The following is a 27,319-nucleotide window of genomic DNA, read 5'->3' on the forward strand; positions in this document are numbered from 1 at the left end:
CCTTAAGGAGGGGTAACAGGATAAAACATTTTATTAAATAAATTAAAATCAATACATGTATATAATAAACCACCATGAAAGAACAGCTATTACTTTCTTAACTGCATCATTCCCAGGACATTTCCTCATTTCTTCTTCCACTCAGAGGGCTGCAGTACTCATGCACACTGTCCCATTCCCCAAGGAAGCCCTAAAAAGAGCTCTTTTTTCTTGCAAGAGGAAGATGGTGATGCTCTTGCCAACAATAAAATGCAGTTTCCAATTAACTTTACATGGGGAATGTGGAAAAACATTTCACCCCAAGAAGATGAGTTAATTAACAATTAGTAGTTCTTTTCACATTCATTAACATCTTCTGCATCAACATCTCCTACAGCTGGAACACAAATCCTCTGAATACTAGAAACAAAAGTTAATTTTTAGTGCATTCAACTGAATGTTTTTAAAGAAGCGTTTCAGCTTGAAGTACCCTCCTCATCTTCAAAGAGAAGAATGCTAACCATAGAATATTCTTGGTGACCCCCCCCCCCCCAATCCTAGATTTATCCCTACAAGAAGAAGAGCTGGCTTTTATACCCTGCTTTTCATTACCCAAAGAAGTTTCAATGTGGGTTACAATCGCCTTCTTTTCCTATCCCCACACCCAGTGAGGTAGGTGAGCTGAGGGAGCACTAACAAAACTGCTCTGGGAACAACTCTAAGAGAACTGTGACTAACCCAACTACCTGCATGTGGAGGAGTGAGGAATCAAACCCAATTCTCCAAATTAAGAGTCCACTGCTATTAACCACTAACCCTTGATGTTGGCCCACTCCATCCCAGACCCTCCATCTTAACTGTTTCATACATGGAAGGCCTAATACGATGACAGCCTCATTGGCAGAACTGATAGCAGGCTGTTGGCTCAAGACAAGTGCATAAGTCCTTCCTTGCTTTTTACCCACTCTTGGCCCCACCCCTTTCCATCACAGCAGCAAATTACTCTGTAAGCTACTTAATGAAGAAAACTCAGTAGCAGCTACTGGTTGCCACGGATTAGGTATGATGGCCAGGTTCATTTTTAACACCCTTTTCCCATCACCCCCTTCAATGACTGTGGCCAGTTTTTCTTTCCCATGGATTTAAGGAGAGCTCAGAGATTGTATATACGGAGTCTAGAGAAATTAAAGGACAGATCACGTGTAAACCAGCAATAGATCCTACCAAGCTTCTTCTAAATTTTACCCTCACAAGTGCCCACTAATTGGCTAGCAAGGGGTAGTATTTAATAAAAGCTTGGTTGCAGATGGTCAGTAAGTCTAAATTTAATTATTGAGACAGATGGGTGACTTGCTGAAGGTACCTAGGGCATATGAGGAGGACAGCCCCTGTTTCTAAAGTGATTTCTACTTCCCCCTTCACCCTTCACACAGCTACTTCATTTTAACTAATAAACAAAGTAGCTTTTTCCATAGAAAAACTAAAAGGCTTATTTTGGTTGACAAGAAAGATGGCGTAAAACTGTACCTCTTTTCAGATCTGAGCTGGGTCGCAGTCACTTTAACAAGAGTCCCAGTGCCACACCCACCCACAGGTTTACAGAACTGACATGCTGTTTCTCCTGGTGAGAGAGTTAGATTGATGTCATTTGGGAGCAACTCAATAAACCCTAGGGTATCTGGTCCCTTCACTACTGCCTTTACCACACTGACAGACATACTGGAAGTATGAACACCCATTCAGCCCCCATGCTTCCGCAGCTGTTCTCACAATTCAGAAGATAAGGCGAGCTGATCTCCAGATTCTGCCCTGATCCTCTCACAAATTCCCACCCTACAGTCTCCTTCTTAAGCTCAGGATACCACTCTAGCCTGGAAAACCTGTGTCTGAAGAGTTATCCACCTTTCTCTCCTTTTAACTCCTTCCTTCTCTCTCTCACAAAGGATCCACTTATTAGAATATCTAGGAATTAGCATATGTTGGAAGTTTTGCCCTGTACAATGCCTTCTGCCTCAGCCTTACCACAGAGTCAATGATAGGCACACTAACCACTCACCTTTGTTCTCTCTGATGCTGTCCCTTTAAGGCTAGACTGAGTCTCTTACAAACAACTTACTGTTTCCTGCTTCTTCTCTCCATTGCTGCCTGCCTGCAGAATGGTGGTCACAGCCTATCTCTCTAGCCAACTAGCTAGATTGGGGGCTATCTTCTTACCTTTTCTGTCTAGGATGGAGTTTTCTAATAAAGATTTGTTGTATTCATTTAATGGCACAACCAGTGTTCTTTCTTTCCTGGCCTACATGCATTCAGTAGTCAGCAATGCTGTGCTGAGCACATTAGTTTTATTAAGCACTCTGCTAACTTATCTGGATATTGCAGTCCCATACCTTCGGTCCCACCACTCAGTATCCATCAGTATACACACCCTGTGGTCAGGAACATCCAGAGATGCCTGGAGGACAGAACTGGATATGCTCCTCCAAAATACATCTGCAGTGACAATTTACAGAAGGGCACAGCGGGAACTGCTGCTAAAATGTTTAACCAGGGAAACCCCCCAAACTGAATTTCACAAAGCTATGACAATAATAATGTGCTAATTACATGACAGGATACAACATTGAGCTTTCTTCCACCTATCTATTCATCAAGTAAGTTCTTAATTCCACCATTCCCTCAGTGAGCTAAAAGGAGTGTTCAGGAGACCAAGATCTCTTCTCGATTTTATTGCCTGCTTGATTATATAGGGGGGAAATCTGCATTAAGAATATCAATCCTGCATGCTGGACATGTATGGTCACTTCTATTTTTTTCCTTGTTTAACGTTCTGCATGTCTTTGATCATCGACCATAGCTCCCCCCCTCCTGTTGTTACTGTGTTTTGTTTTTCATTGAGTAGGATTGTCAGGAGTTTATCACTTTCTACAAAAGCCCTCTTTCTACTGCTTAAAAAAAGGGGGGAAAGGAGTGTTCATAGTCCTCTGATCCTCACTTCCTCATCACAATTACCCTGTGGGATAGGTTAGGCTGAGCCTAAGACCACACAGTGAACAGAGCAGGAATCTGAATCTAGGCCTCCCAGTTTGGCGCTATAACTACCATATAGCACTGTTGCTTTTTTCCCAACAAGCCTCAAATGTCAACAGTCATGGAAGGGACTTTAATGTAGAGATGAGATTACCGGATGTGTGCTGGAGTGGTCCCACAGCAGCCACCAACTATGTTCACCAAACCATCTAAGGCAAATTCCTGTAGAAGAGGAGGGGAAAACACTTAATCAGATATAATCAAAGGGGGGGGGAATTGAATTGGTCTGTCAGCAGTAAGACATGAAAGAAAAAGTAGTACAAAATAGATCACAAGTTCTGCACTAGATGGCTTCATGTGGAATACTCTGTCCAGTTCTGAATATTGCATTTTAAGGACTCTGACAAACTAGAATATACGCAGACCACAATGATAAGGGGGTGCTGAAACTAAGCCCGATGATGAAAACCTGAAGGAACTAGGCATGCATACTCAGACAAGAGAATACTGAGGGGAGATATTATTGCTAGCTGATATATCTGATTATTTCCTCTCAGTTTTAGATAGCATGACTAGAACTAACAGGTAGAAATTAGAAGAAAGTAAATTCTGAATAAACAGTAAAAGAAATTTTCAAATAGTAAGGCCTATTCAACTATGGGACAAACTTTCCTGTATTCAGCAGGGGATAGAAGTACATAACCTCCAATGTTCCTTTATTACTGTAGTATATCACAGTGTCTTATATTACTATGGAATACCTGGGTGTTAAAAGGCAAAGAAACAAAATCAGCTGCACTTTAGTAAATCTGCATAAATTTGCATATAAGCAACACAACTGTTCTAATCAGCAGCATACTTTGTTGGTAGTTGACAGTTAACAAATTACCTAATACATAATTTATTTGCTTTCAGAATTAAGAGAACTGGGATTTCGTGACAACTAGATTATGTACCGTATATACTTGCATATAAGCCGAGGTTTTCAGCACAGTTTTTAGCACTAAAAAGCCCTCCTCGGCTTATACGCGGGTAACTGAAATAACAGCCTGCTCCCAGCCAAACATAGCATTGTCTTTGCAAGCTGAGGTTGTTGCTCCCAACCAGCCAATCATTTTTTGCAAGATGCACTTTTGGAAATGAGCTAGTTGCTCCCAGCCAACCATTGCCTTCTGCAAAGATCTTGAAAGCTGAGCTTCCTCTGGCAGCTTGTAGGACATCAGTGGTTTGACTGAGGGATTTTGATATTTTCCCCCTTCTTTTCCTATTAGAATCATAGAATCATAGAGTTGGAATGGGCCATACAGGCCATCTAGTCCAACCCCCTGCTCAACGCAGGATCAGCCCAAAGCATCCTAAAGCATCCAAGAAAAGTGTGTATCTAACCTTTGCTTGAAGACTGCCAGTGAGGGGGAGCTCACCACCTCCTTAGGCAGCCTATTCCACTGCTGAACTACTCTGACTGTGAAAAACCTTTTCCTGATATCTAGCCTATATCGTTGTACTTGAAGTTTAAACCCATTATTCTTTTGGTTTCTGTGGGTGGGGTAGGTTTTGGGGTGCTTTGGGATTTACTGTTTCGTTCTCCTAGTGTTTTTTTCTTCTTTTATCTCAGGGGCAGCATTGTTTGCCTTTTCTTCTTGGGGTTGTAGTTCTTTTAAAAGTTGATTTTTACAGTTCTTTCTTTCAGTTTTCAGTTTTACAGTTCTTTCTTTCAGTGTTTTGTTCTGGGGGGCACTGTAGCCCCCAGTTTGGTAGCTGTTGTACTTGTTGTAGTAGGTTGCCAACTTTGGGTACTATTGTTCTGCTCTGGTTTGTTGGCCTGGAGGGCACTGTTTGTTTCTCCTGCCTGAGCTGTTCTCACAGAGCAGTTCTGTCAGTGCTCTCTCAGGGTGTCTGGCATCAAGAGAGGAGGGGAAGGCAATTGTAAGCCGCTTTGAGACTCCTTTGGTTAGTGAAAAGTGGGGTACAAAACCCAGCAGCTATTCATCCTCTTTACCTTTCTGTATTTGTTGGCGGGGGAGGCTGGATGGAAGAGCCTGTGATGATGGAGCATGGATTAAGCACTTAGGCCACCCTGTAAATTTACCAGTAGCTGTTGCATTTCCCACCCTCGGCTTATATGCGAGTCAATAAGTTTCCCCAGATTTTGTGGTAAAATTAGGTGCCTCAACTTATATGCAGGTCGGCTTATATGCGAGTATATACGGTATTATGGAAGCTCAATTCCTAAACAGTATGATAAAATATTCCCTCATTAGTTTACATACTAAAATTGTTTGTTGATTTGAGTTTATTTTTACAGTAGGAAAAGTAATTAATATTGAGCAAATTCTATCATACCTTTAGGTGCTTAGCAGTCACTTCAGGAATTTCATCATAACCACCGAAGGTATTAGGCAGACCTAATGAAATATTATAGTTATATCATAAATATTATATTAGTGTTTAAACAACTACAGCGGCCACCTTAACAAAGAAACCTTTGTCAACCATCACACAACATTTACTGTTAAATCTGCATAAATTTGCAAACATTTTTCTACTGTTCCATGTTGCTTGTTGTTTCACTTATTTCATTATTCAAATGAGTAGCTGTGTTGGTCTGAAGTAGCACAATAAAATCAGAGTCCAGTAGCACCTTTAAGACCAAGAAAGATTTATTCAAGGTGTGAGCTTTCGAGGGCAAGTACTCTTCGTCAGACTAAGAACTGACCATCATAACAGTAGGAATATATAAGCAAAAGTTAATCTTGTTACATTAGTAAACTGTGTCACAGCATCCAAACACAGCCACATGATAACTCCCTGCCATGGTAAGGAGTTCTTAGTCTGACGAAGAGTGCTTGCACTCGAACGCCCATGCTCTGAATAAATCTTTGTTGGTCTTAAAGGTGCTACTGGACTCTGATTGTATTGGGCTACTTCAGACCAACACGGCTACCCATTTGAATCTACTGTTATGATGGTCAGTTCTTAGTCTGAGGAAGAGTGCTTGCACTCGAAAGTTCACGCCTTGAATAAATCTTTGTTGGTCTTAAAGGTGCTACTGGACTCTGATTTCATTCATTATTGTTAATCTAAATTATCTTTATGGTTTTTGTTCTGTTTTATGTGAACCACCCTGAGCCTTCGGGGAGGGCAGTATATATAGTATAGGTTTCAAAGCATATTTTATTGAGTAAATCATAAATTGTGCTGATTGAAATTACAAACAGGAACATATATATATATATGTTCCTGTTTGTGATTTCAATCAGCACAATTTATGATTAACTCAATAAAATATGCTTTGAAACCTATATACTAAGCGTCCTTACATATAAATTAAGGGATATTATTCCTATTAGAGCCAAGAAGGACACAAAAGTCTGTAGTCAGTTTCTCAAGCAATGATTTGCTAGAAAACTAAGCAGCACTGGAGGTTATTTCATCAGAATTAATGCGTATGCGCTACATTGCTAATCAATATAAAAACCCATTAGTCTTTCTTTATTAGATTTTCTCAAGCAATAGCCTCATTTACACTGTAATCCTCTGCAGAGTGGCTCCTGTCTAAGCCTACTAAAATCAATTAGCTCAGATCAGAGTAACTTCATGTAAGTCTGGACTGTAAGTCTTAAAATATTTGCTTTCCACTATTACTAATGATTTCAGAAGAGTTTTCCATACACTATGAAAACAAATGTTCTTTCTCTCTACAATATGAGCAAAAGCATTTGCAAGAGGAGACTGCAAGTGCAATATATAAATGGCAGACACCAATGTAAGGGCTGTCAATGATTCACTCTCATCCTCAACATCTTCTTCACAGGAAATATTTCCTTAGCACAGATTTGGAACAATTAATATTAAACCAATTACACATCTGAATTACTCACTCAACTCCCATCTGACCACACTAATTTTACAGTAAACCTATACCAGGCAACACTAGGCCAAAAATATTCTATCCTGTCAGAAGAAGCAAGGACAGCCAGCTGTTGCCTCATTTTGTAGGACAGAAAAAGGGGGACAGTCAGGAGCTCCTGCTCCTCCCAGGGGCAGCCACAAAAGGAGATTAGGTTCACCCGCCTGACCATCCCCTTCTCCAATGCTCTGGCCATTCAAGCTGTGGCAATAGCAGCAACTGCCTTGGCAATAGTTCGACAGCAGGAAAAAGTTGGGGAGGGCATGGCAGAGGCCTCTGGTCCTTCTCGCCCACTCTTCCAAGGCAGCAGTGGAGGCAGCTGGATCACCAGGTTTGGGATGTTGGGGAGGGTTGGCAGCAGAGGCTCCCAGCTATCCAGTGTGGTTCTCTCCCAACTATCCAGTTCTCTCCCAACTATCCAGTGTGGTTGCTGGGGGGGAGGGAGATCTGTCTGCCTGGTTGTTACCCTCTCTGCTGTTTTGGCTACTTAGCTGCATGCTAACCCACTGCTAGTCTACTTTCTCACCCACCTATTTGCCTCAAGTTGTGGCAGTGGAGCTGATGCCATAGCAACGGTTGAGAGAGAATGTTGAGTGGTGCAGTTGAGGCTCCCACTGCTCATTCACCTCCCCCCAGGCATTGGTGAAGGGTCTTACAGGTTAGGAGAAAAAAAATCTCAACATACCTCTGATCCATGGATTTAAGTATCTGCAGATGGACCATGATGTCTGTTACATATACTGATGTTCTTTAAAAAAATGTTCCATAATATGTGGTTTGCAACATGCATTATTTCTAGCAATAATCAAATGCTTGTGTATATCTGCACCTACCGGCATTGGGATAGCAGATGACGTAGGCAGTTGTACACTTCCCAATAGTTTCAATGAATGGCCTCATTTCCGCTGCTCCCAAAGCACAATTTAATCCAATGCTAGAAAGACAAGGAAACATAATCCTTGCTGCAATTACACGCGCCAAAAAAGAAATGAAACAACAACCAGAACATACACATCACACACAATTTGTTTTATTGTAGAAATACTAAAGAAGAAGAGGTGGTTCTTACATGCTGCTTTTTTCCACCCGAAGGAGTCGCAAAGGGGCTTACATTCGCCTTCCCTTTCCCCACAACAAACACCCTGTGAGGTAGGTGAGGCTGAGAGAGCCCTGATATTACTGCTTAGTCAGAACAGCCTTAGCAGTGCTGTGGCGAGCTCAAGGTCACCCAGCTGGCTGCATGTGGGGGAAAGCGGAATCAAACCCAGCTCGCCAGATTAGAAGTCTGCACTCCTATCCATTACACCAAGCTGGCTCTCTGGAATTAAAATTATTATTATTAAAATCAATTAACTCCCAGCCATCCAGGAAACCCTTCCAGGGCCGTTATGAAACCCCAGGTTTTCATGAAACCCTTGTTCAGGAAGTTTGTGCTAAAGAAAAATTACACATTCTTGCCCCTGCAATAGGGACTTGGTAATCTGAGTGGAGATGGTAGGGTGCTTTACAAATACCAGCTGCAAAGAATAAATGGCAAAGATTAACGTAGGATAAGAGAAATTTTTCTTGGGGGTGGTTTAAGTGAGAAGTAACATATGCAGCTCCACCCACAGCCACCAGGAACCAGTGTGTGGCTGCTATGACCATCCAAGAAAGTACAACCATGACCCCCCCCCCCCACACACACACACACTGGGCCCCTTAGTTTAGGAGGCCAATGAAAATAATTAAATAAGGGATAACAATGTTGTAAGCTTTGTCTCCAATGGGTGAAAAGCAGGATATAAATATATTGAATAAATACAAGCAAGTTAAAAATGTTAACAAACCCCCAACTACTCCTTGCCCTCATTCCAGTCCCCTACCTACTTGTGAGATACATAAACAATTATAAATTTCTGAGAAGTGTTTCCTGTGAACTTTTTACAGAAAGTTTTTACTATGAGGAAATTGAAAATCCCTGCTAATATGGCCCAGCTAGTTGCAAGGTAAAATTTTCTCCCAGTCCTATACATTGACAATTTCTCAGAATTCCAGAGCAAACAAAGAGTTAACCAAAGAAATTAAATGCAGCCATAAGAACAGAAAGTGAAACAGGCTCTTTCTACAGGAAGCACCATCCTTCCACTGCAACCCAGCAGGCTACCAGCTCCACTCACCTCTGGCAGCCAGCAGAGGTCAAGCAAGGTAAACCCATGAAACCTCAATCAAGGCCTCTGGCAGTATGAGTCAGAAAAGGGGGTCAAGTTTTGAGGCAGAATGGATCCGTTTGCAATATTCCTGCTCTTAAAAGGGGCAAGTTTGTGTACAATATAATTATACGTATAACCAAGAGGCAGCATCCAAAACATTCAAATAATAGGTTAAATTGACGCTAGTTTGTGATGTTGAGGAAAACACAAAGATTTGGGATAGAGAAAAAAACAATTTCGCTCTTTTGTTGTTACCAATCCAATCTTCACATTGTTGCTCCCCTCCTGAATGCAGTACTTTTTAAGGCTTCAATATTCACACTCATTGCCCTCCATACAACGCGAGATGAAGCAAGCAGTGTTAGGAACTGATAAGCTGTTTAGTCAATTTTCAAGAGATTCATTATGCACCAATCACCACACTAAATATGTAAGTCTGTTTGACAAGTCAGGTTAGCAACTTACACAGCACCTAAAAGCACCATAAGGAGTACAAACGTAAAAGAACAGTAATTCACAATTAAAACTACAAAAACAGGACACCATAGGGAATATTCTACTAGTAGCAAACACCATCTGCTCTAATCAAATCCAGTCATGTTTTACCTGTCCTACAGAAAAGGATGCTATATTTGAAGTAAGAGACTTGTTTTTGTCACACCATTTAATCCTATGCTGCACTGAAAGAGGAGAATGTCATATGATATGATTAAAACATTAGCTAACACTAGGAAAGATAAGAAAAACTGAGTACATCTACTGAGCCTCTATTCACACTGGCAACATCTGTAGTGTGACAATAAAAGGTGGATCAGAGATTGAAGTATGAACTGTTCAATTCCTATGTCTCCTCAGTCTTCTCTTGCAAGGGGAATCGTGCTCAAGGTAGCAAAATCATTTCATGTGACGAGGGATGGGAGTTGTAGCCTGGGATTACTGTGACCATTAAAATCTAGCTTCGTTAAATGAAACCAAATCCTCTGGGCCAGACGAATTGCATCCAAGGGTACTTTCTAATGTAATTTCCAAGCCTCTATCTATTATTTTTGACAATTCTTGGAAAATAGGTGGCCAGAAGATTGGAGGGGGAAAAGGAGGGTCCAGGTAACTACCATCCCATCAGCTTGATGGCAAAATTTTAGAATAAATCATCCGGCAGTCCTTGAGCAGCTAGTGCAGATGGCTGTAATTACAAAGAGTCATCATAGTTTTCTCAGGAACGTCATGTCAAACTAACCTTTATTTTTTTGGGGGGGGGGGGGAAGGTTACTAGCTTGCTAGATCAGGGGAATGCTGTGGACATAGTTTACCTTGATTTCAGCAAGGCTTTTGATAAGGTTCCATGTGATATTCTTATTGGTGAGGGGTTTGGAGATCAAGCTGTAAGGGGAAAGGTTGAGGGAGCTTGGTCAGTTTAGCCTGGAGAAAAGACGATGAAGATATGATAACCATCTTCAATTACTTGAAAGGGTGTCATATAGAAGACGGAGCAAAGTTGTGTTCTGTTGCCCCAGAGAGACAGACCAAAACCAATGGGTTGAAATTAATTCAAAAGAATTTTCGGCTAAGCATCCGGAAGAAGTCCCTGACAGAAATTCCTTAGTGGAATAGGCTTCCTCAGGAGGTGGTGGGTTCTCCTTTGGAAGTTTTTAAGCAGAGGCTAGATAGTCATCTGACAGAAATGCTGAGTTTATGAACTTACAAATGAAGAGATGTTAAGCTGACGATGGTGAAACAACTGTTTATTCAAAGTATATAGCTACTAAATAGTAAAAAGTTCCTAGGAACAGTCTCATTTTCATATTTCTTCCTCAATGACACTAGAATATTAAAGAAAATTGAAGGTATAGTCTCTCCATGTAAGCCTCTAATTATACAAAATGTAACATGTATTTCTATCTTTTAATACCTCTTCCCAATTTAATTTCTTTATGAGTTCCTCTAAAAGGATTTTCCTACATTTGTGACAACACAAAGTAAACTTAATACAAAATGAAATAAAATATCAGTTAGTAACAAAAACAATCTCCAGTCATACAGATAAATATTTTATATATTTTTGTGTAAACAACTATCTTAAGATAGGCATATACTTTGAATAAACATTTGGTTGCTTTGCCATCACCAGCTTGACATCTCTTCATTTGTGATTTCTCAGCTGAAGGGTCTTCTCTTGCTTGATTTTATGAACTAGGTAGATTGTGAGTGGGTGGGCAGGAAGGGATGTGCCAGTGTTTGTCTCTTGTGGCCCTTCCTTGCATACTCAGGGAATTGCTGATTGCCACTGTGGGTGGGTAGGTGAATTTCCTCCACACCAGGCTGGATTCCGGAGGTGGGTTTTATTATTTTTTTGAGAGGGGGGATTACTTGTGCATGAAATTGGGGCCACTGTGGGTGGGTAGGTAGTTGTGAGTTCCTGCATTGTGCAGGGAATTGGACTACATGACTCTGGAGACCCCTTCCAACTCTATGATTCTATGATTCTAATAAAAACCTTTTTCTGTCTAAAAAATAATTAATGGAAATGACAAACAAATCCCAAATTACTTATCAATATTTATTTTTTACCTTTTAAAATAATGGTAAAGAAGAAAAGATCTTGGGAGTTCTTCTGCCTAATATACCCAAGTCTAGCATTAAAATTATGCAATTGAATTATCTACCTCACTGCTTATAAGGCAAACATTTTACACATGGAAGAGCTTCTTGAACACTCTCTTACCAAGGTAAGAGTGCAAATATCAGCACCAGACCTGCAAACACACATCTGGCATCAAGTTGAAGTAACCATGAGAAGTTTTGAAATCTCAAAGGAATTAGAATACACTAAAGCAAGAATTTCCTGCTATTTCCTGGCTTCTTCCTATCAGGCAAACCAGTTCAAATGTGAACAGATCAGACTTGATGGTATCCTATATAATCTATATAGTGCCTGCAAAACAGCAGTATTCCACAAATAAAATCACATGGGTCTCAATCCTTCCCTCTAAAAAACAAAATCCCACCACTGAAATACCGGGAGAAGCAGCAGGACAACAGAACACTTGGGATATTTATTGTCTTATGGTATTTTAAATCAAATTCTTAACATGCTATAAACTGCCCTAGTCTGGTCACAGAGAGGGGAAATGTCCCCATTTTCTTGTAACAGCCATTCCACCAAGTGCTCCTGATTCTACTTCAAAAAGACTGACAGGAAAGAAAGGCCCTGATTCTTTAATAAGTACCACAGCCACTATCAGCATGTGGAAGGTCAGTCAGTATCTATAAAGTCCAAAGGCAACAGGGACAGAAAAATAACAGTGCCATGCAACTAAATAGTTTTTAGTTATTTTATTTGTTTACAAAACTTATACCCCATCCATCTGCTCTAGTAGTCAAGGCGTAACTCTGCTTATGATGGTCCCATAAGTATCAAAAACTATGGCAGTCTAGTCCTGATCTGCACCTGGATAAAACTGTTGAGGAACCTCAGGTAACCTCCCAAGGTCCTTGGAAGAAGGGCAAGTAACAAATTATTTGGCTTGATAATAAACTACTGAAATGATTTTAAATTAATCATTGAAGTATAATAAGTTCACACACAGGTAACTTGTGAAATAAGACCAATAATGCACACATGTATATCCTGTAGGAAATGGGAAGTGCATAATTTCAGCAAGAACAACAATAATCTGAATGCAGTTCAGAGGCCTATCATAAGATGCCAGACCAAGGTAAAGATTGTTAATGCTGCTGTCCTTACTGAAGTACCGACTAACTGCAACCTCAATCCATACTGCTAAGCAAACACAATCAACTTCCACCTGTATTGGGTGCAGGTTCCCTTTTTCACCTTCAGAGGTTGTTTTTCTCTTTGCTTCATTTCAGCCCCATCTGCCTCTCTCCACAAGCCTCATCTGTTGATCTCCCTTGGAAGTCCCGGGTGGCAAGAGTGTTAAGCAGACAGGCAGTCCGAAAAATGACTAAGAAAGCTTATAGTCTCTCTGTGCATCATGGGCCTTTTCATGTAACTCCCAGTGGGGAGTCTCTCTCTGATGAAAAGCAAGAGGTGACATAGCACCATTTACTTTCTGGTTTCTACATGACAGCCAATACAGACGTGCTGTTTTTAGAGCCAGTTTGGTGTAGTGGTTAGGAGTGCGGACTTCTAATCTGGCATGCCGGGTTCGATTCTGCGCTCCCCCACATGCAGCCAGCTGGGTGACCTTGGGCTCACCACAGCACTGATAAAGCTGTTCTGACCGAGCAGTGATATCAGGGCTCTCTCAGCCTCACCCACCCCACAGGGTGTCTGTTGTGGGGAGAGGAATGGGAAGGCCTCCTTCGGGTAGGGAAAAGCGGCACATAAGAACCAACTCCTCCTCCTCCTCAACCCCCTCCCCCTCCCCCTCCTCCTCCTTAGGAGGAGTTGTAAATGGATGGGTACACTAAGTTATGTCAATCAAAAGGAAGTACAAGGAAGAATCAAAGAGGACTTTGTTGGAAACTGCCTGCACCACCCTAAGAAGGCTTATCTTGGTCCTATCAGGCTGTGCATGTTTCTTCCCAAGCAACTCATTATATTAGAATGGAGTTCAATCTGCAAACAATTGTGCATATTTAAACACTCGCATGAGCTTCATTCTCCTGGGTCTACGTGGATAGGAAAAAAAACTATCACCACTAGACAGCTTGATCTTAAGTGGGTTATGTTTTCTCACCAGAGCGGCTCACTGTGAGATATACTGATGACAAATGCTTCTCCAGTCTGGCCAGAGAGGGTACGGCCACTTTTGTCGACAATGGTTCCTGATACCTAAAGACCACGGCAATGAGGAAAAAATGAGAAAAATGCGTGAAATAACAAAACAGCAATATCAAAAACAAAAGTAAACTGACAAAAAATCAACATCATACCATATATATAAAAAGCTTTCTATCCATCTGATGACATGTTCAACATTCCAAACCCTCTGACTGGCCCAGAGTGGGAGACATGCCCCCAATAGGGAGAGGGCAGTCACCCACAGAGGACCAGTCGCAGGTTTTCACTGCCCCCATCCTCCTCCTCTGTGCTGTGTCCCAGGACTTGGAAGGAGGAGGAAGAGCTGGCAGAAGGCGAGTTGGAGGTGGAAGGAAGGACACACTTCACCACAGCACCAGCCATGGTGTCCCAGCTCACCTGGCTGGCCTACCATACTCTGACCTACAAACGAACCGTCAATTCTTTTTGGTAACTCCAGTCCAAACAAAATGTATAGGAATTGTCCAGGCTATTTCAAATCATTAATGGATCTTTTTATTTCTTCATCATTTTATAATCAAAACTTTGTAAATCATCCAAAATCATAAATCACAACCTACCTGGTTGTGATTTATGATTTTGGATGATTTACAAAGTTTTGAATTATTATAAAATGATGAAGAAATAAAAAGATCCATTAATGATTTGAAATAGTCTGGACAATTCCTACCATACTCTGAGCCTTCCCCACTGCAGGGCATGGAAGTCCAGCCAGCTGCACTCTGCCAGCTCCAAAATATGTAGGATCTCCATGGAAATTATTACTTATTTTGCAACTAGCATGAACAGAATTATAACAGTGCAATTACTACTGATAAAGTTCTGGTACATCCACAATAATCCTTCATGTTACAATATGAAATGTGACCCACAGATACATTTAAGACACACTCCTTTTACTGAACCATACTAGTGCTTTTCATAACACCCTCATTCATTCAATGATACGGTACACCAGAATGGAAAGGCACAACTGCCAATTTGATAAAGTGGTCCATTTCAGACCTCACAGTACACTGGAGTTAAATTTCGGCATCTCAGAGTACAAAAACCCAGGTCTTCTCATAAGGCAGGAGGTGGCTTTGGGGCTCAAACCATTTATTGTTATTACTATTACTGTATCTGTGACTAAGGAATTAAATCATGAACTTCAAGTTAATATATTTTGATTGTAAATGGCTAACGTGTCCAGTGTAACAAAAGCATTTGAGCAGTTCCTGAGCAACTAGAAAAACAACACTTTCTTTTACTTACAAATATTGGTCTAGGATCATACTCCTCCACAAACAAATTCTGGAGAGCAAACAGAGCCGCCTGTCAAAAATAACACTACAAAGTATTAATGTTTCTGTTTTGGGAGTTTTCAAAATATGAATATAGTTTTAGAGAGGAAGCTATAATGGTACCACAACTTTCACTTGGAGAATCAAAACAAATTCATAAAAATACAAAAGAGTCCATTAAGTTATTTTCAGCGCACCATCGCTGCAGGAAAGAAACCACCCTTTTAACAAATCTCATAACCAGAAGAAATAATGCTGAGAGGACACGAACCCATCAGTAAACTGGGGAAACAGGTAATTCAGAAATGCTCCAGACCTCGTAAGATCTATATCAATTGTAGTTTGGGAATACTTTCAGAACCATCATTGCAGCAAGAATCTCTGCTTTGGAATGTTTTTTTCAGCTCCATCCACTGCTAAAACACCAGCCACTATGATTCATGCCTTGGTGACCTCCAGATTAGACTACTGAAATGCATTTTACGTAGGGCTACCTTTGAAAGCTGATTGCAGCTGACTTCATCAAGCACTATAAAAGGCATGACAGCTATGAACATCAAAACATTACACTTGTTCTATAGCATCTCTGTAGGTTACCAGTAAAGTGCTGTTTTTGATTTTTATACCCCTTTACAGTTTGGACCCTGACTGTCTCATGAAGTGCATTCTGCCATTCGAGCTTCATTTTACCAAGGAGATTCTCTTCCAGGTACTTGTTTTTCATAAACTGATTATGGCTTCTACCAGGAACTGAGCCTTTTTGGTTGTGGTTCCAGGACTGTTTTTGCACAAAGACCCCCCTTGCACATGGAAGTCTTCTAATGGATCCATGCTATTATCTTTAACAGCCTTTAAAGGAAGTTTCATCAACAGTAAATTCACTGTACTTGGAAAAGCTGCTGCCAGTTTTGGAACTTTCACTGGATGTGGCATAAGGACAAGTAGAGCCATATGTAAAAACTGTAGCCAAAAGGTGATTGATCCAACTTTCATCCTAAATTTGTTATATCAATAAAAAAAATTAAATCCACATATGAGTTTTTCAGCAGGTTTTTATCAACCTGTTCAGTGCACTTTAAAGTCTTTATTTATAATTCTTACCTTGGCATTGGCTGTATCAAATATGGTTTCAACTAACATGATATCTACTCCACCATCAAGAAGTCCTTTAGCCTGTTCAGTGTATGCTTCCACCAATTCATCAAAACCTATAAAACAACAACAGATTTCACAAGTTTTTGTTCTTTTTGCTAAATTTCAACAGAAATTCATAATACCCATTCTGATCCCAACTGGTAATACAGTCCACTGCAAATGGGCAGGTAGGACAGTAACTTCACAGCAGGTTGTCTCTATGCCAATGCTAGAAGTTTCCGAGCCAAGATAGGGGAGCTTGTTGCTCAATGAAAATTTAGATGTCATTATTTCAGAATGATGGTGAAATGGAGTAAATCAATGCAATGTGGGAACTCTTGGGGTTAAGCTCTAGAGGCAGGACAAGGAGGGATGTGTTAGTGGAGGAATTAACTTCCCAACAGAAGAGATATAGATGGAAATATTGATCCCTCAGGGTTCTTTAAATGCATAAAGACAAACAATAAACATTTCTTTAAATATATCCAGAGCATAAAAACATCCAGAGAAGCTAAAGAAAGATGGGGGTAATCCAGAAAAGCTCACTGAATTTTTTGCTTCTGTGTTCACTGTGGACAGAGTAGGGCAGATGCTTTCTAGACCTACTGGGGAAATTAAAAAACAATCAGTCTCCATGTCCTGATGGTATACAAGTTCTTAAAGAACTCATATGTGAGACAGTTGATCTATTTACTTGTATATGTAACCTATCACTAAAGTCAACCGCTGTATCAGAAGCCTGAAGAGTAGTAAGAATTACAGCAATTTTCAAAAAGGGGTCCAGAGGAGAATTAAGAAATTAGTGGCTAGTCAACCTAACCTCTGTTGCAGGCAGATTAGCAGAAACTGTAAACAAAAACACAGAGGAACAAAGTCTGCTGAGAAAAAGCAGTATGGCTCCTGTCAAGGGAAATCCTGCCTCACCAGCCTTTTGCCGTTCTTTGAGAAAGTGAACAAACAAGTAGACAATGATGACCTGGTAGACATTATATGTTAACGTTTCAAATGAAATGTAATTCAGCTTCTCACCCTTGGAATAGCAGTATGACTACTTACTAACATTCCTGTAATCTGGCTTCTCCACTGAGGGGGACACTGAAAGGGTCTTGTTTGTAGGACCCATTGCCCCAGCAACGTATCTTTTAGTTCCTTAAAGAAAAAAGAAGAAATATACAGATATAACATTTCTGTGACAGGCTTCAAATTGTATGGGGAAAGAGAGACATCACAGAGACGCTACCAGTGAAGGGAAGGTTTGAACAAGGAAATGGAATATCCCATGCTTTGGGTGGAGACGCACTTGCCATAAAGAAGGTTTGTAGCTTTGGGGTGCTGCTGGCCCCAGGCCTCCTGTTGGATAAACAGATCGTCATGGTGCCTTTCACCAGCAAGTAAGACTGGAAAGGGGTCTTTGGAAGTTACTTTCCTCTTTTGTTCCCGATACTACATTTTACAGTGATGCTGCTGAAAATCCGTAACTCCCACATGGAAACAAGCAGTGGGGTTCAGCTGGAACTGAGGAAATTCATGTAGCCTAAAAATAGTACTCAGAACCTTGCTAACTAATGATGGGTTCTGAAAATGACCCAGCCAGTTTAACAAATTTTGTATAAATAGAAACTTAATATACAAGCTGCAGCTATCTGGATATTGCACTGAATGGCACGATCCTCCCCCCCACAAAAAAAAAATTCAAATGCAGTTTAGCTCCTAATGAAGAGCCCTATTTTATCAAGATTTTATTGAAGGACTACTCTGACAACAATACTTTTTAATCAACAGTATGACAAACAATGCTGATTCTGGAACATTTGAAATATAGCCAGCGCATTCTCCATCAACTGCAATGGTTGCCAGTTGAATTCTGGATCAGACTAAAGGTTCTGGTAATTACCTTCAAGGCCATACGCGGTCAGGGCCCAGTGTACCTGAGGGATCACCTCCCTGCCTACGCCCCCAAAAGAGCCCTGCGCTCCACAGCTACCAACCAGCTAAGGGTCCCTGGCCCTAAAGAAGTTCGCCTGGTCTCAACCAGGGCCAAAGCATTCTCTGTTCTGCCCCCCACCTGGTGGAACGAGCTCCTGGAGGAGATCAGGGCCCTGACGGAGCTTAAACAGTTCCACAGGGCCTGCAAGGAAAAGCTCTTCCGCCAGGCATTTGGTTGAGACCAGACATAACCAACAGCAACCAAACGGCCCCTGCCCCCGCCCCCGCTCAGAACACCACCTGTATACTCTGGACCTGTTTGTATTGTTGCATTGTTTATTGGTTATACTATTATACTGTTATATGCTTACAATTATCAGTTATTATTATTGTACGGTTATTCAAATGTTTTATAGACTGTTCCATGTATTGTTATGTTATTATGTAAACCGCCCTGAGCCCCCGGAGAGGGCGGTATATAAATATAATAAATAAATAATAAATAAATAAATAAATAGAAACCATGATTTAAAAAGGATTACTCACCTGTTTGAGCAGTAATATCATCGGCCGCCTTTCGAGCTACCTGTGCTGATACTTGATTTAATCGATAAGCCTGTGGGAAGGGAGGGGTCAAACAGTAAAACCAAGTGAACACCCAGGGATTTCTAAATCTTATATAGTGAATTGTATTGTAAAGATTAATCTTTAACATTCAGGGGGATTCTACAGGTTAAAATAGAAGACATAAGAAACCCCTTCAAATATTACATAGAAACAGTTTGTTTAAAACTCAGGGTTAAAATGCAGATGCCCTTGTAAATGGGCAGTCAAGAGTGGATTTGTTCGAAGATTCTTGATTTTACTTCTGTGGGTTACTATAAGTAAAGGAGGACTGTGAGAATGTATCCTGCTGTAGTGCAGTGCAGAATACTTCTGCCCCTGTGCCCCACTATATTGGCCATGCAATCCTTTACTGCCTTTTCCAAAAAAATAATTGCAACAGAATAATAATCAGGGCAGAATAGACTACGCCAACTGAAACACTAACGCTCTCAAGCAATTGTAGATTTTAATCACATCAAAGTTCTTTTCTACGTGAGCCATCCTCTTGGAATACATTTTAGCGTAAATCTTGCTATAAAAGCAAAGGCCAAGACTCACTGACATACTTAACATATAGGCTCTGACAATCATATCAGAAAGGGATGGAACAGATTTCCACATTCCAAGCGAAAGTTAAAAACAAATCACAGGACACCACAAAGTCTTGCTATGAGGTAAATGTTGTCCCTTTGAATGAGGAAACAAAAACTATTTTCAATGAAAAATACATTTCATTTTGAAAATTTTATTTCCATGGCAAAAACTAAAAAGCAGATGAAAACTTAAAAAAAATGTTGTGATCTATTGTACTGCTTTGCACAGAAAACAATTAGTAAGGATAGGGGTCTAAATATTCTGTCTCATAACCACTGTTTGTAAAACTTTTCTCTCAGCAGGGCTGAAACGATTACAGCTACAACTACAATGTTCCTTATCTGCAAAACAAGGATAATTCCTGGTCATTTGCAAGGAAACTACACTATATCTGGGTACACTGACATTTTAAAAATATTTATACTGCTTTTAAAATAGATGGAAAAAACATGGAAAACATCAGACATTTAACCCAAATGTCAAGAGTAGGAGAGAAACAAAAGAGAGGGGCAAGGTTAAAGTGCCAAAAGAGAACAAATGTCAATACCACCATGAGTGGATTTCAGCACCATGCTGGACCTTAGTAGTTGGAGAAAATGAAACTCAATTCAAAGAGAGCCAGCGTGGTGTAGCGGTTAATGAGCAGTGGGCTCAATCTGGAGAACTGGGTTTGATTCCCCATTCATCTACATGCAGACAGCTGGGTGACCTGGGGCTAGTCACTGTTGTCTTAGAGCTGTTCTTGCAGAGCACTTCTCTCAAATCTCTTTCAGCTCCATCTACCTTACAGGGTATGTGTTGCGGAGAAAGGAAGGGAAAGGTATTTGAAGTCACTTCGGGACTCTTTAAAGGTAAAGGTATCCCCTGTGCAAGCACCGGGTCATGCCTGACCCTTGGGGTGACGCCCTCCAGCGTTTTCATGGCAGACTCAATACGGGGTGGTTTGCCAGTGCCTTCCCCAGTCATTACCGTTTACCCCCCAGCAAGCTGGGTACTCATTTTACTGACCTCAGGAGGATGGAAGGCTGAGTCAACCTTGAGCCGGCTGCTGGGACTGAACTCCCAGCCTCATGGGCAAAGCTTTCAGACTGCATGTCTGCTGCTTTACCACTCTGCACCACAAGAGGCTCTTGTGGGACTCCTTAGGATAGTGAAAAGCATCGTATAAAAAACCCAGCTCCTCTTCTCTTCTAAAAGAAAATTCAGAACTCTTACCAGATCTTCAAGGCCATAATCAGCTTGTGCTATTCTAGTGCTGCTAAAAGTGTTTGTCTCAATGATATCAGCACCAGACAACAAGTACTCCTACAAGAGAAAAAAAGCAGCTGAAGTCTCAGAGTTTTATTTATTTATTGACATTATTTATACTTAAACTCAAGGTAGATTACACAGAATGAGTGAAGACAATCAACAGATGGGATATCCAATAAACAATGCAATAGGATTAGGGTTGTAGTATACTCTCTCCATCCAAAACCACAATGCTAAAAAAGGGAACATGTGTTTGTCCTAGATCTTGAACTTTGCACATCAAGAACTTAGGCAGATTGTGAGTGGGTGGGCAGGAAGGGATGTGCCAGTGTTTGTCTCTTGTGGTCCTTCCTTGCATACCCTGGGAATTGCTAATTTCTGCTGTGGGATGATAGGTGAATTTCCTCCGGGCCAGGCTGGATTCTAGAGATTTTTGGAGGGGGTGGGGATCATTCGGGCATGAAACTGGGGTCACTGTGGTTGGGCAGGTAGTTGTGAGTTCCTGCATTGTGCAGGGGGGTTGGACTAGATGACCCTGGAAGTCCCTTCCAACCCTATGATTCTATTATATGATTCTATAATTCATGTTTTGAGGAACCTACTACAGACTAGGTAAGTGATGGCCAAACTGTGGCTCTCCACATGTCCTTGTTAATCTAAGTCCCATGGTATCCATAGTTATTTAACAAGAACTATCCAAATGTTTTCTTATTAAACAGGGGAAAACAGAGAAGTTAGCTACATTATCCCGGGTCATCCTTCCACACTTTCTTGAAGATCGGAACAACGTTTGCTCTCTTCCAGTCCTCCGGGACATCTCCAGTCCTTAAACAGGTCCCGAAGGGCTGATCCTGCTTAGGGCTGATCCTGCGTTGAGCAGGGGGTTGGACTAGATGGCCTGTATGGCCCCTTCCAACTCTATGATTCTATGAGTGGCTTTATTGGAATGATCTCAGAATGAATAAAAATTTGTCAGATTTTCCTGGAAAATGTAATAAATTAGATGATGTATGAATAAATAAAGAACATGAATGTCCTTATAAAATAAATAGTACAATAGGACATGTTTATTCATTTTTATTGATTTCAACTGCCTATGAGATAGGTATTTTCCTACCAGAAGAGCTGAAAAAAGAACAGAAGTGGACCAATGTGATATTTAGTGAGTTCTATGGCATAAAAATATTCTGCTGGAACAAAAATTTTGCCACGGCTCCCTGCTGCCGGATAGGTTTGAGCCTGTTTTCTACTGACTTGTAGAGCCCTAGGAGAGTACAACCAAGGTTTAGATCCGCTCAGACCGAGATCCCGGAAGTGGAGTCAAATGCATCGATTCCAACAACACAGAATTAGGAGCTCTCTCTGGGGCCAATTTGGATGAAGGCTTCAATGCTTTAAGAGCTTCCTCCCATAATGCTGCCTTAACTTTCAATGTCCTATCTCCTCTAGTTTTTGGGGTGAAACACTGGCAGGTCATATATATGGAATCACTATGCCCTTCACCCAGATACAACAGAAAATGTTTGTGTTCCGCAGTCTGGGTCAGGAGCATCAGGAGCATTTCTTGAAAAGGACTTTCTGAGCCATGAAAGATACTCAAAAGTCAGTGTATCTTCAACAATTCATACAAAGTTTCTCTCATCAATATCTGGAAGCTGTAAAACCATAACCTTCTCCTTCGATGACAAAAGAGGAACTGAGAGTAAATGGGGTACTGCTGCACAAGAGTATGTGGTCCCTGGGTGGGAACAAGCTTCCATATCCAGTGTACAGCATCTCCTAGAGGCTCTTCGCTGTAAAGACCTATCTGATGGCAGGCCTGCTCATGATCAGACCCCAGGTGGGACCATGAGAAGGTCAATTACTAAATTCAGTTAGTATTGCTTCCAAGAAAAACTCTTTGCAGAAATTTATCTGTGAATCATACATGAGTTGATGCATCACTTTACCATGGAAGATTTTAATCATATATGGTGTGTGCAAGCCCCCTTCCCCCACCCAAAAATTGATACCACGCTTTGGGCATTCTTGGTAACATGGGCCATATGAGCTCTCCGTACTAGCTGAGTGGAAAACTAAAGAATTTTAGTTTGGGGCAAGTTAACTGTTATTTGTTTCACACTTCTTTGTAAATAAATGTAGTATGGCAGTTCATGGATGGCCATTCCAATACAGTACTGACAACTGAATTCCCGAAAGTTCACCTGTACTCCCATCAGGACCCATGTGCAAATTGCAGTTTCAGATAAAGAAGCTAGTTCCTAAAGGCCCATGTGCTATCGGCTTCCTAATATTCATTTGTGGGAATGGTGACTCAGACAACAAAACAAAAAAATTCCAGTTAAATTAAGTATACAGTATACTTAAGAGGATTTGCATACAAGAGCATACAAGAGGATTTGCTTGCGGTGAAACACAGCTATTCAATGTCTTAAGAGTGTTACTTAAGAAAAGGATACATAGAATTATCCCCTGTATTATTCCCTGGTAACTCATGTACTGGTCTACTCTTGACTAGAACTGCCAACTACCTGAGAAGAAACTGTCTGTCCCTTTAACAGAGGTTTAATGGCATATTATTTTCCTCCACATCATGAAAAGCGTAAGTCTCTTTATATAGGACCTGTTGGCATCCCTACTCCTGAGACAAACTGTTAAATATATAACAGCTGATAAGTATCCAGATATTGAACAGGACTCTTTCACTCTCCAACAACTTTTAATTCTACTATTCATCACAAGAGATTAGAGGAAAGCTTTAAAAGTCATATCATTTGTAAATTCAGTTCACAACTTTTGCATTATTTGAACAGCATGAATGAGCAATTTACATATAAAAATAATTAAATTATAATTTAAAATTGCAATAGTAATCCTTCCTCCTTGGTACTGCACACTTCAACTCCTCAGAGAATTGAGAACCGATGGTTCCCCCCCCCCCCCAATAACTAAGGCTGAGCTTGCATTACCTTTTTTAACAAGAAATGTTACCAACAGTTGATTTCTTAAACGCTTATTCCCCTTCAGTAAACAACAGAACTTGTAAGTTCTATACAGCTACATATATATTTGAAAATTTAAACAGGTACTCTCCCCAGTGACAGACATTTATTGCAAACCACAGCATAACGATAATGGGACTTTTGATGTACCTTGTATGTTTCTAACTTTGGGGATTATAGAATGCTTTGAGCCATAAGGGAAAAGCAGGATACAAATATTTTAATCAATCAACAGATATACACATGAGCCTCAAATAGCTTATGTAAGCTCTAGTCTCACAGGAACGTACATATACAGAGACTGGTTTAAATGTAGTGCTCTACATGCACTGAGAAAGGGTGTGCACTGTATTTTGTGTTCATTTGTGCTCTGCAATGCACCTATGTCTGACCTAGGACTTTTAGCCTCTCTTTGTACTACTAACCCCCCCATACATACCCTTCCTGATGATTGTAGATTTGGATATATATCTGTCAATCTGTTAGACTTTAGGCACCACAGGACACTTTTTTTTTTTGCCCACAAGCAATTACCACAGCCACCCCTCTGGAACCAAGCAGAGGCTCATTCTAGCCCCCTCCCACACAGCCCTACAGTAAGGCAATCCGAGCAGTTACACAGGGCACTATTATAAGTACCAAATGATAAGGCCTGGAACTCTCAGTCCAAGCCCCACAGCTATCTCTAGCATTCTCTCTACATTCCTTCAGGCTCCTTCACTATTGGGACTGGATCTTTGGCAGAGATTTTTATTTTACAGAACTGGGAGCTGAATATGCTGAAAGGGGAGAGCATTTTTATTTATTTTTTTAGCCTCAGTATACTCTGGTATTGGGAGGCCCAGAGTGGAAGAAAAAAAATCTGTACATTGGCAGGCACTCTATTCTCATACTACAAAGTACAATATGATAGAGGTGTTGTCCTTCTCCCTTTGTTGTCCTTCTCTCCAAAGTACCAATTAACACTGCTTTTCTTTAATGTTATATGTAAAACAATCCCTCAACGTGCGCGCGCACACACATACACTGCAAGTGAATAGAATATAGACTGTTAAAAAGGGCACAATTATCATCATCATCTTTATTTTTATAACCTGCCCATCCTATGTGCCAAGCAGATAAAAATAGTAACACAATCATCAGTAAAGTTATAAAATCAAATATAAATACAATTAAACCATTCTACTTCTATAACCCCCAACTAATTCAGGTTTTAATGGGAGGTTCTGACCTTTAGAAGAAGTCCACTCTCAATTTATGGACAGAGGCCAGTGTTTTTTGCAGGCCTGTCAAGGCCCTGCCTAAAGGCCTGATAGTACACCTCTGTTTTGTAAGCCCTGTGGTACTGGTTAAGGACCCGCAGTGTTCTGACCTCCCTTAGCAGAGTGTTTAAGGCTGAAAAGGCTCTGACCCTGGTCTAGGCAAATTTCACCTCTTTCAGGCCAGGGTTCCTCAGCAGGTTTTGGTTTGATTATCTTAGTGACCCGGGGGGGGGGGGTTGCAGTTGAAAAGGCAGTCCCATAGATATGCTGGTCCCAGACCATTTAGCTCTTTGAAGGTTAATACCATAACTTTACACTTGATCCGGTCTCCAATTTGGAGCAAATGCAGCTGGGCAAGCAATTGTGTCATGTGCACCCTCCGCTCCAATGACCTTCCTCACTTTCCCAAAACTCCCACACAGATTAGTTCTTCCTTCTCAACCATTCTTCTATGATACTTTTAAAACTATCAATATATTTGTTCCCTCAAAAGCCTTAGAACAGTGGTCCCCAACCTTTTTATCACTGGGGACCGGTCAACGCTTGAACAATTTTACTGAGGCACGGGGGGGTTAGTCTTTTGCCAAGGGACATCGCCAACACCGCCTGAGTCCCTGCTCCACTTGCTTTCCCGCCAACGCCCCTGACTTCATGCCGCCTGTGGGTGGGAGCTTCCAGCAGCAGCTGCGCAGTGCCATGCCGAGGTGGAGCCCCAGCCATGGCGGCTGCTGGAGAGCACAAAGGTAAGCCAGCAGCAGAGTGGCAGGGCAGCCCCCGAGGCAGCAGCCAGGGAAAAGGACGAGGAGGAGCTGCGTCCCGGTATCGACTGATCCATGGATCGGTACCGGTCCCTGGACCAGGGGTTGAGGATCACTGTCTTAGAATATAGATCATTACTGTACCTTGTGAATTTTGCAGATGATATCAGATTGAGTTATACTCAACAGGTCATTGTTTCCTTTCAAGGGTTTGGGATGATCCTGAAATTCTTGACCTCGAAATGCCTCTTCTGTCAAGCTGTATTGCTGGATCATGGTCCCCATGCCTCCATCCAAAACCATAATGCGCTCTCGCAAAATTGATTCAATTTCATCCTTCAAACTTTTCTTGATATCTGTATTAAGGAAAAGTACATATTCAAAACAGTCAATCTCTCTTACATATAATCTACTCTCCTTCACAATCGTGTCCACTGGAGATCAGAAAACGAAGATGAAGGAACACATTCAGACCTTGCTGTAAAATGAAGTTCTCCACAGTATCATGAACTTGTTTGAACAGGAATATTAACATCAATCTGTTGAACATACTTCTGAACTGTGTCATCTTCTTCAGGTATAAAACTACTGAAGGTATAAAACTACAGAACAGCTACTCAGCTGCTCAAGTGGGAATATAAATATCACTAAATCAGGAGTCCACAAACTTTTGAAGCCTGAAGGTTTCTTTGGAATCCTGACAGAGGGAGACAGGCACAATCACAAAATGGTTGCCACTATAAGTGAAGCTAAACACAAAAATGTCAGTGAATGAGGTTATGCATACTGCTAATAGTAACTGGACAAAGTTCCAGTTTAGAAATTTGGATAGGTTCAATATGCCAATAAGGTCTGTTACAGTGTGTAGTGGTTAGGAGCAGTGGACTCTAACCTGGAAAACCAGGTTTGATTCCCCATTCCTCCATATGCAGCCAGTCACAATTACCTTAGGACTGTTGTCAGAGAGCAGTTCTGTTAGAGCTCTCCACCCACCTCCTCACAGGGTGCCTGTTGTGGCGAGAGGAAGGGGAAGATTTTGTAGGCCACTCTGGGACTCCTTCAAGTAGTGAAAAGTGGGGTATAGAAACAAAAATCTTTCTCTCAGTGGGACCCTTAAGACCAATAAGCAGAAGCTCTGCTTAACAGGAGATCCTGCTTTAAAAATATTTGCTTGCTCATCGCCTTATCATCCGTCATGCAGTGAAGACCCTTTATTTATTTATTTAATTTATTTAGATTTATATACCACCCTCCCCGAAGGCTCAGTTATGATGTTATGTTGTGTTATGATGGGAGCTGCTGCCATCTTCAGTGGCTAATCAGCAGCCCTGTTAGGCAAAGTCCCCACCTTCCACTTTCTAAAAGCACTTGGTAGGCACCAGGAAGGGTGTTGGCAGGTGCCATGGTGCCCATGAGCAACACATTACAGACCCCTGCACCAAATGGTTAAGGGCAAATAGAAATAAATCCCAATTCCAGCTGCAAGGCACTCCCTACCCTCCAGTCACTTTTCTTGTGTTTTCCCAGAAAACCAGTGCATTCCTAAAGCATTAGGTTAACACAGCGCTACAAAAACCAGATGATCAAAATTTGAATCCAAGCCCTCTCC

The 27,319-nt window shown here is 41.1% G+C and overlaps 1 protein-coding gene across 2 annotated transcripts in view; it reads right to left on the bottom strand.

Annotated features, from left to right (window-relative positions):
- The window catches only part of MTR (5-methyltetrahydrofolate-homocysteine methyltransferase), a 72,059-nt gene that overhangs the window by 41,479 nt on the left and 3,261 nt on the right, over positions 1 to 27,319 (bottom strand). For both annotated transcript variants that reach the window (XM_077345403.1, XM_077345393.1), the window contains exons 2-11: positions 25,855 to 26,066; positions 20,653 to 20,742; positions 18,784 to 18,853; positions 17,368 to 17,460; positions 16,279 to 16,385; positions 15,149 to 15,208; positions 13,812 to 13,906; positions 7,750 to 7,850; positions 5,350 to 5,411; positions 3,161 to 3,228 (exon numbers count right to left, since the gene is read on the bottom strand). In XM_077345403.1, coding sequence (XP_077201518.1) covers positions 3,161 to 3,228; positions 5,350 to 5,411; positions 7,750 to 7,850; positions 13,812 to 13,906; positions 15,149 to 15,208; positions 16,279 to 16,385; positions 17,368 to 17,460; positions 18,784 to 18,853; positions 20,653 to 20,742; positions 25,855 to 26,066 — 958 coding nt within the window. The remainder of the gene's footprint in view (positions 1 to 3,160; positions 3,229 to 5,349; positions 5,412 to 7,749; positions 7,851 to 13,811; positions 13,907 to 15,148; positions 15,209 to 16,278; positions 16,386 to 17,367; positions 17,461 to 18,783; positions 18,854 to 20,652; positions 20,743 to 25,854; positions 26,067 to 27,319) is intronic.

Source organism: Paroedura picta, chromosome 1, assembly GCF_049243985.1.
Source record: "Paroedura picta isolate Pp20150507F chromosome 1, Ppicta_v3.0, whole genome shotgun sequence".
NCBI lineage: Eukaryota > Metazoa > Chordata > Lepidosauria > Squamata > Gekkonidae > Paroedura > Paroedura picta.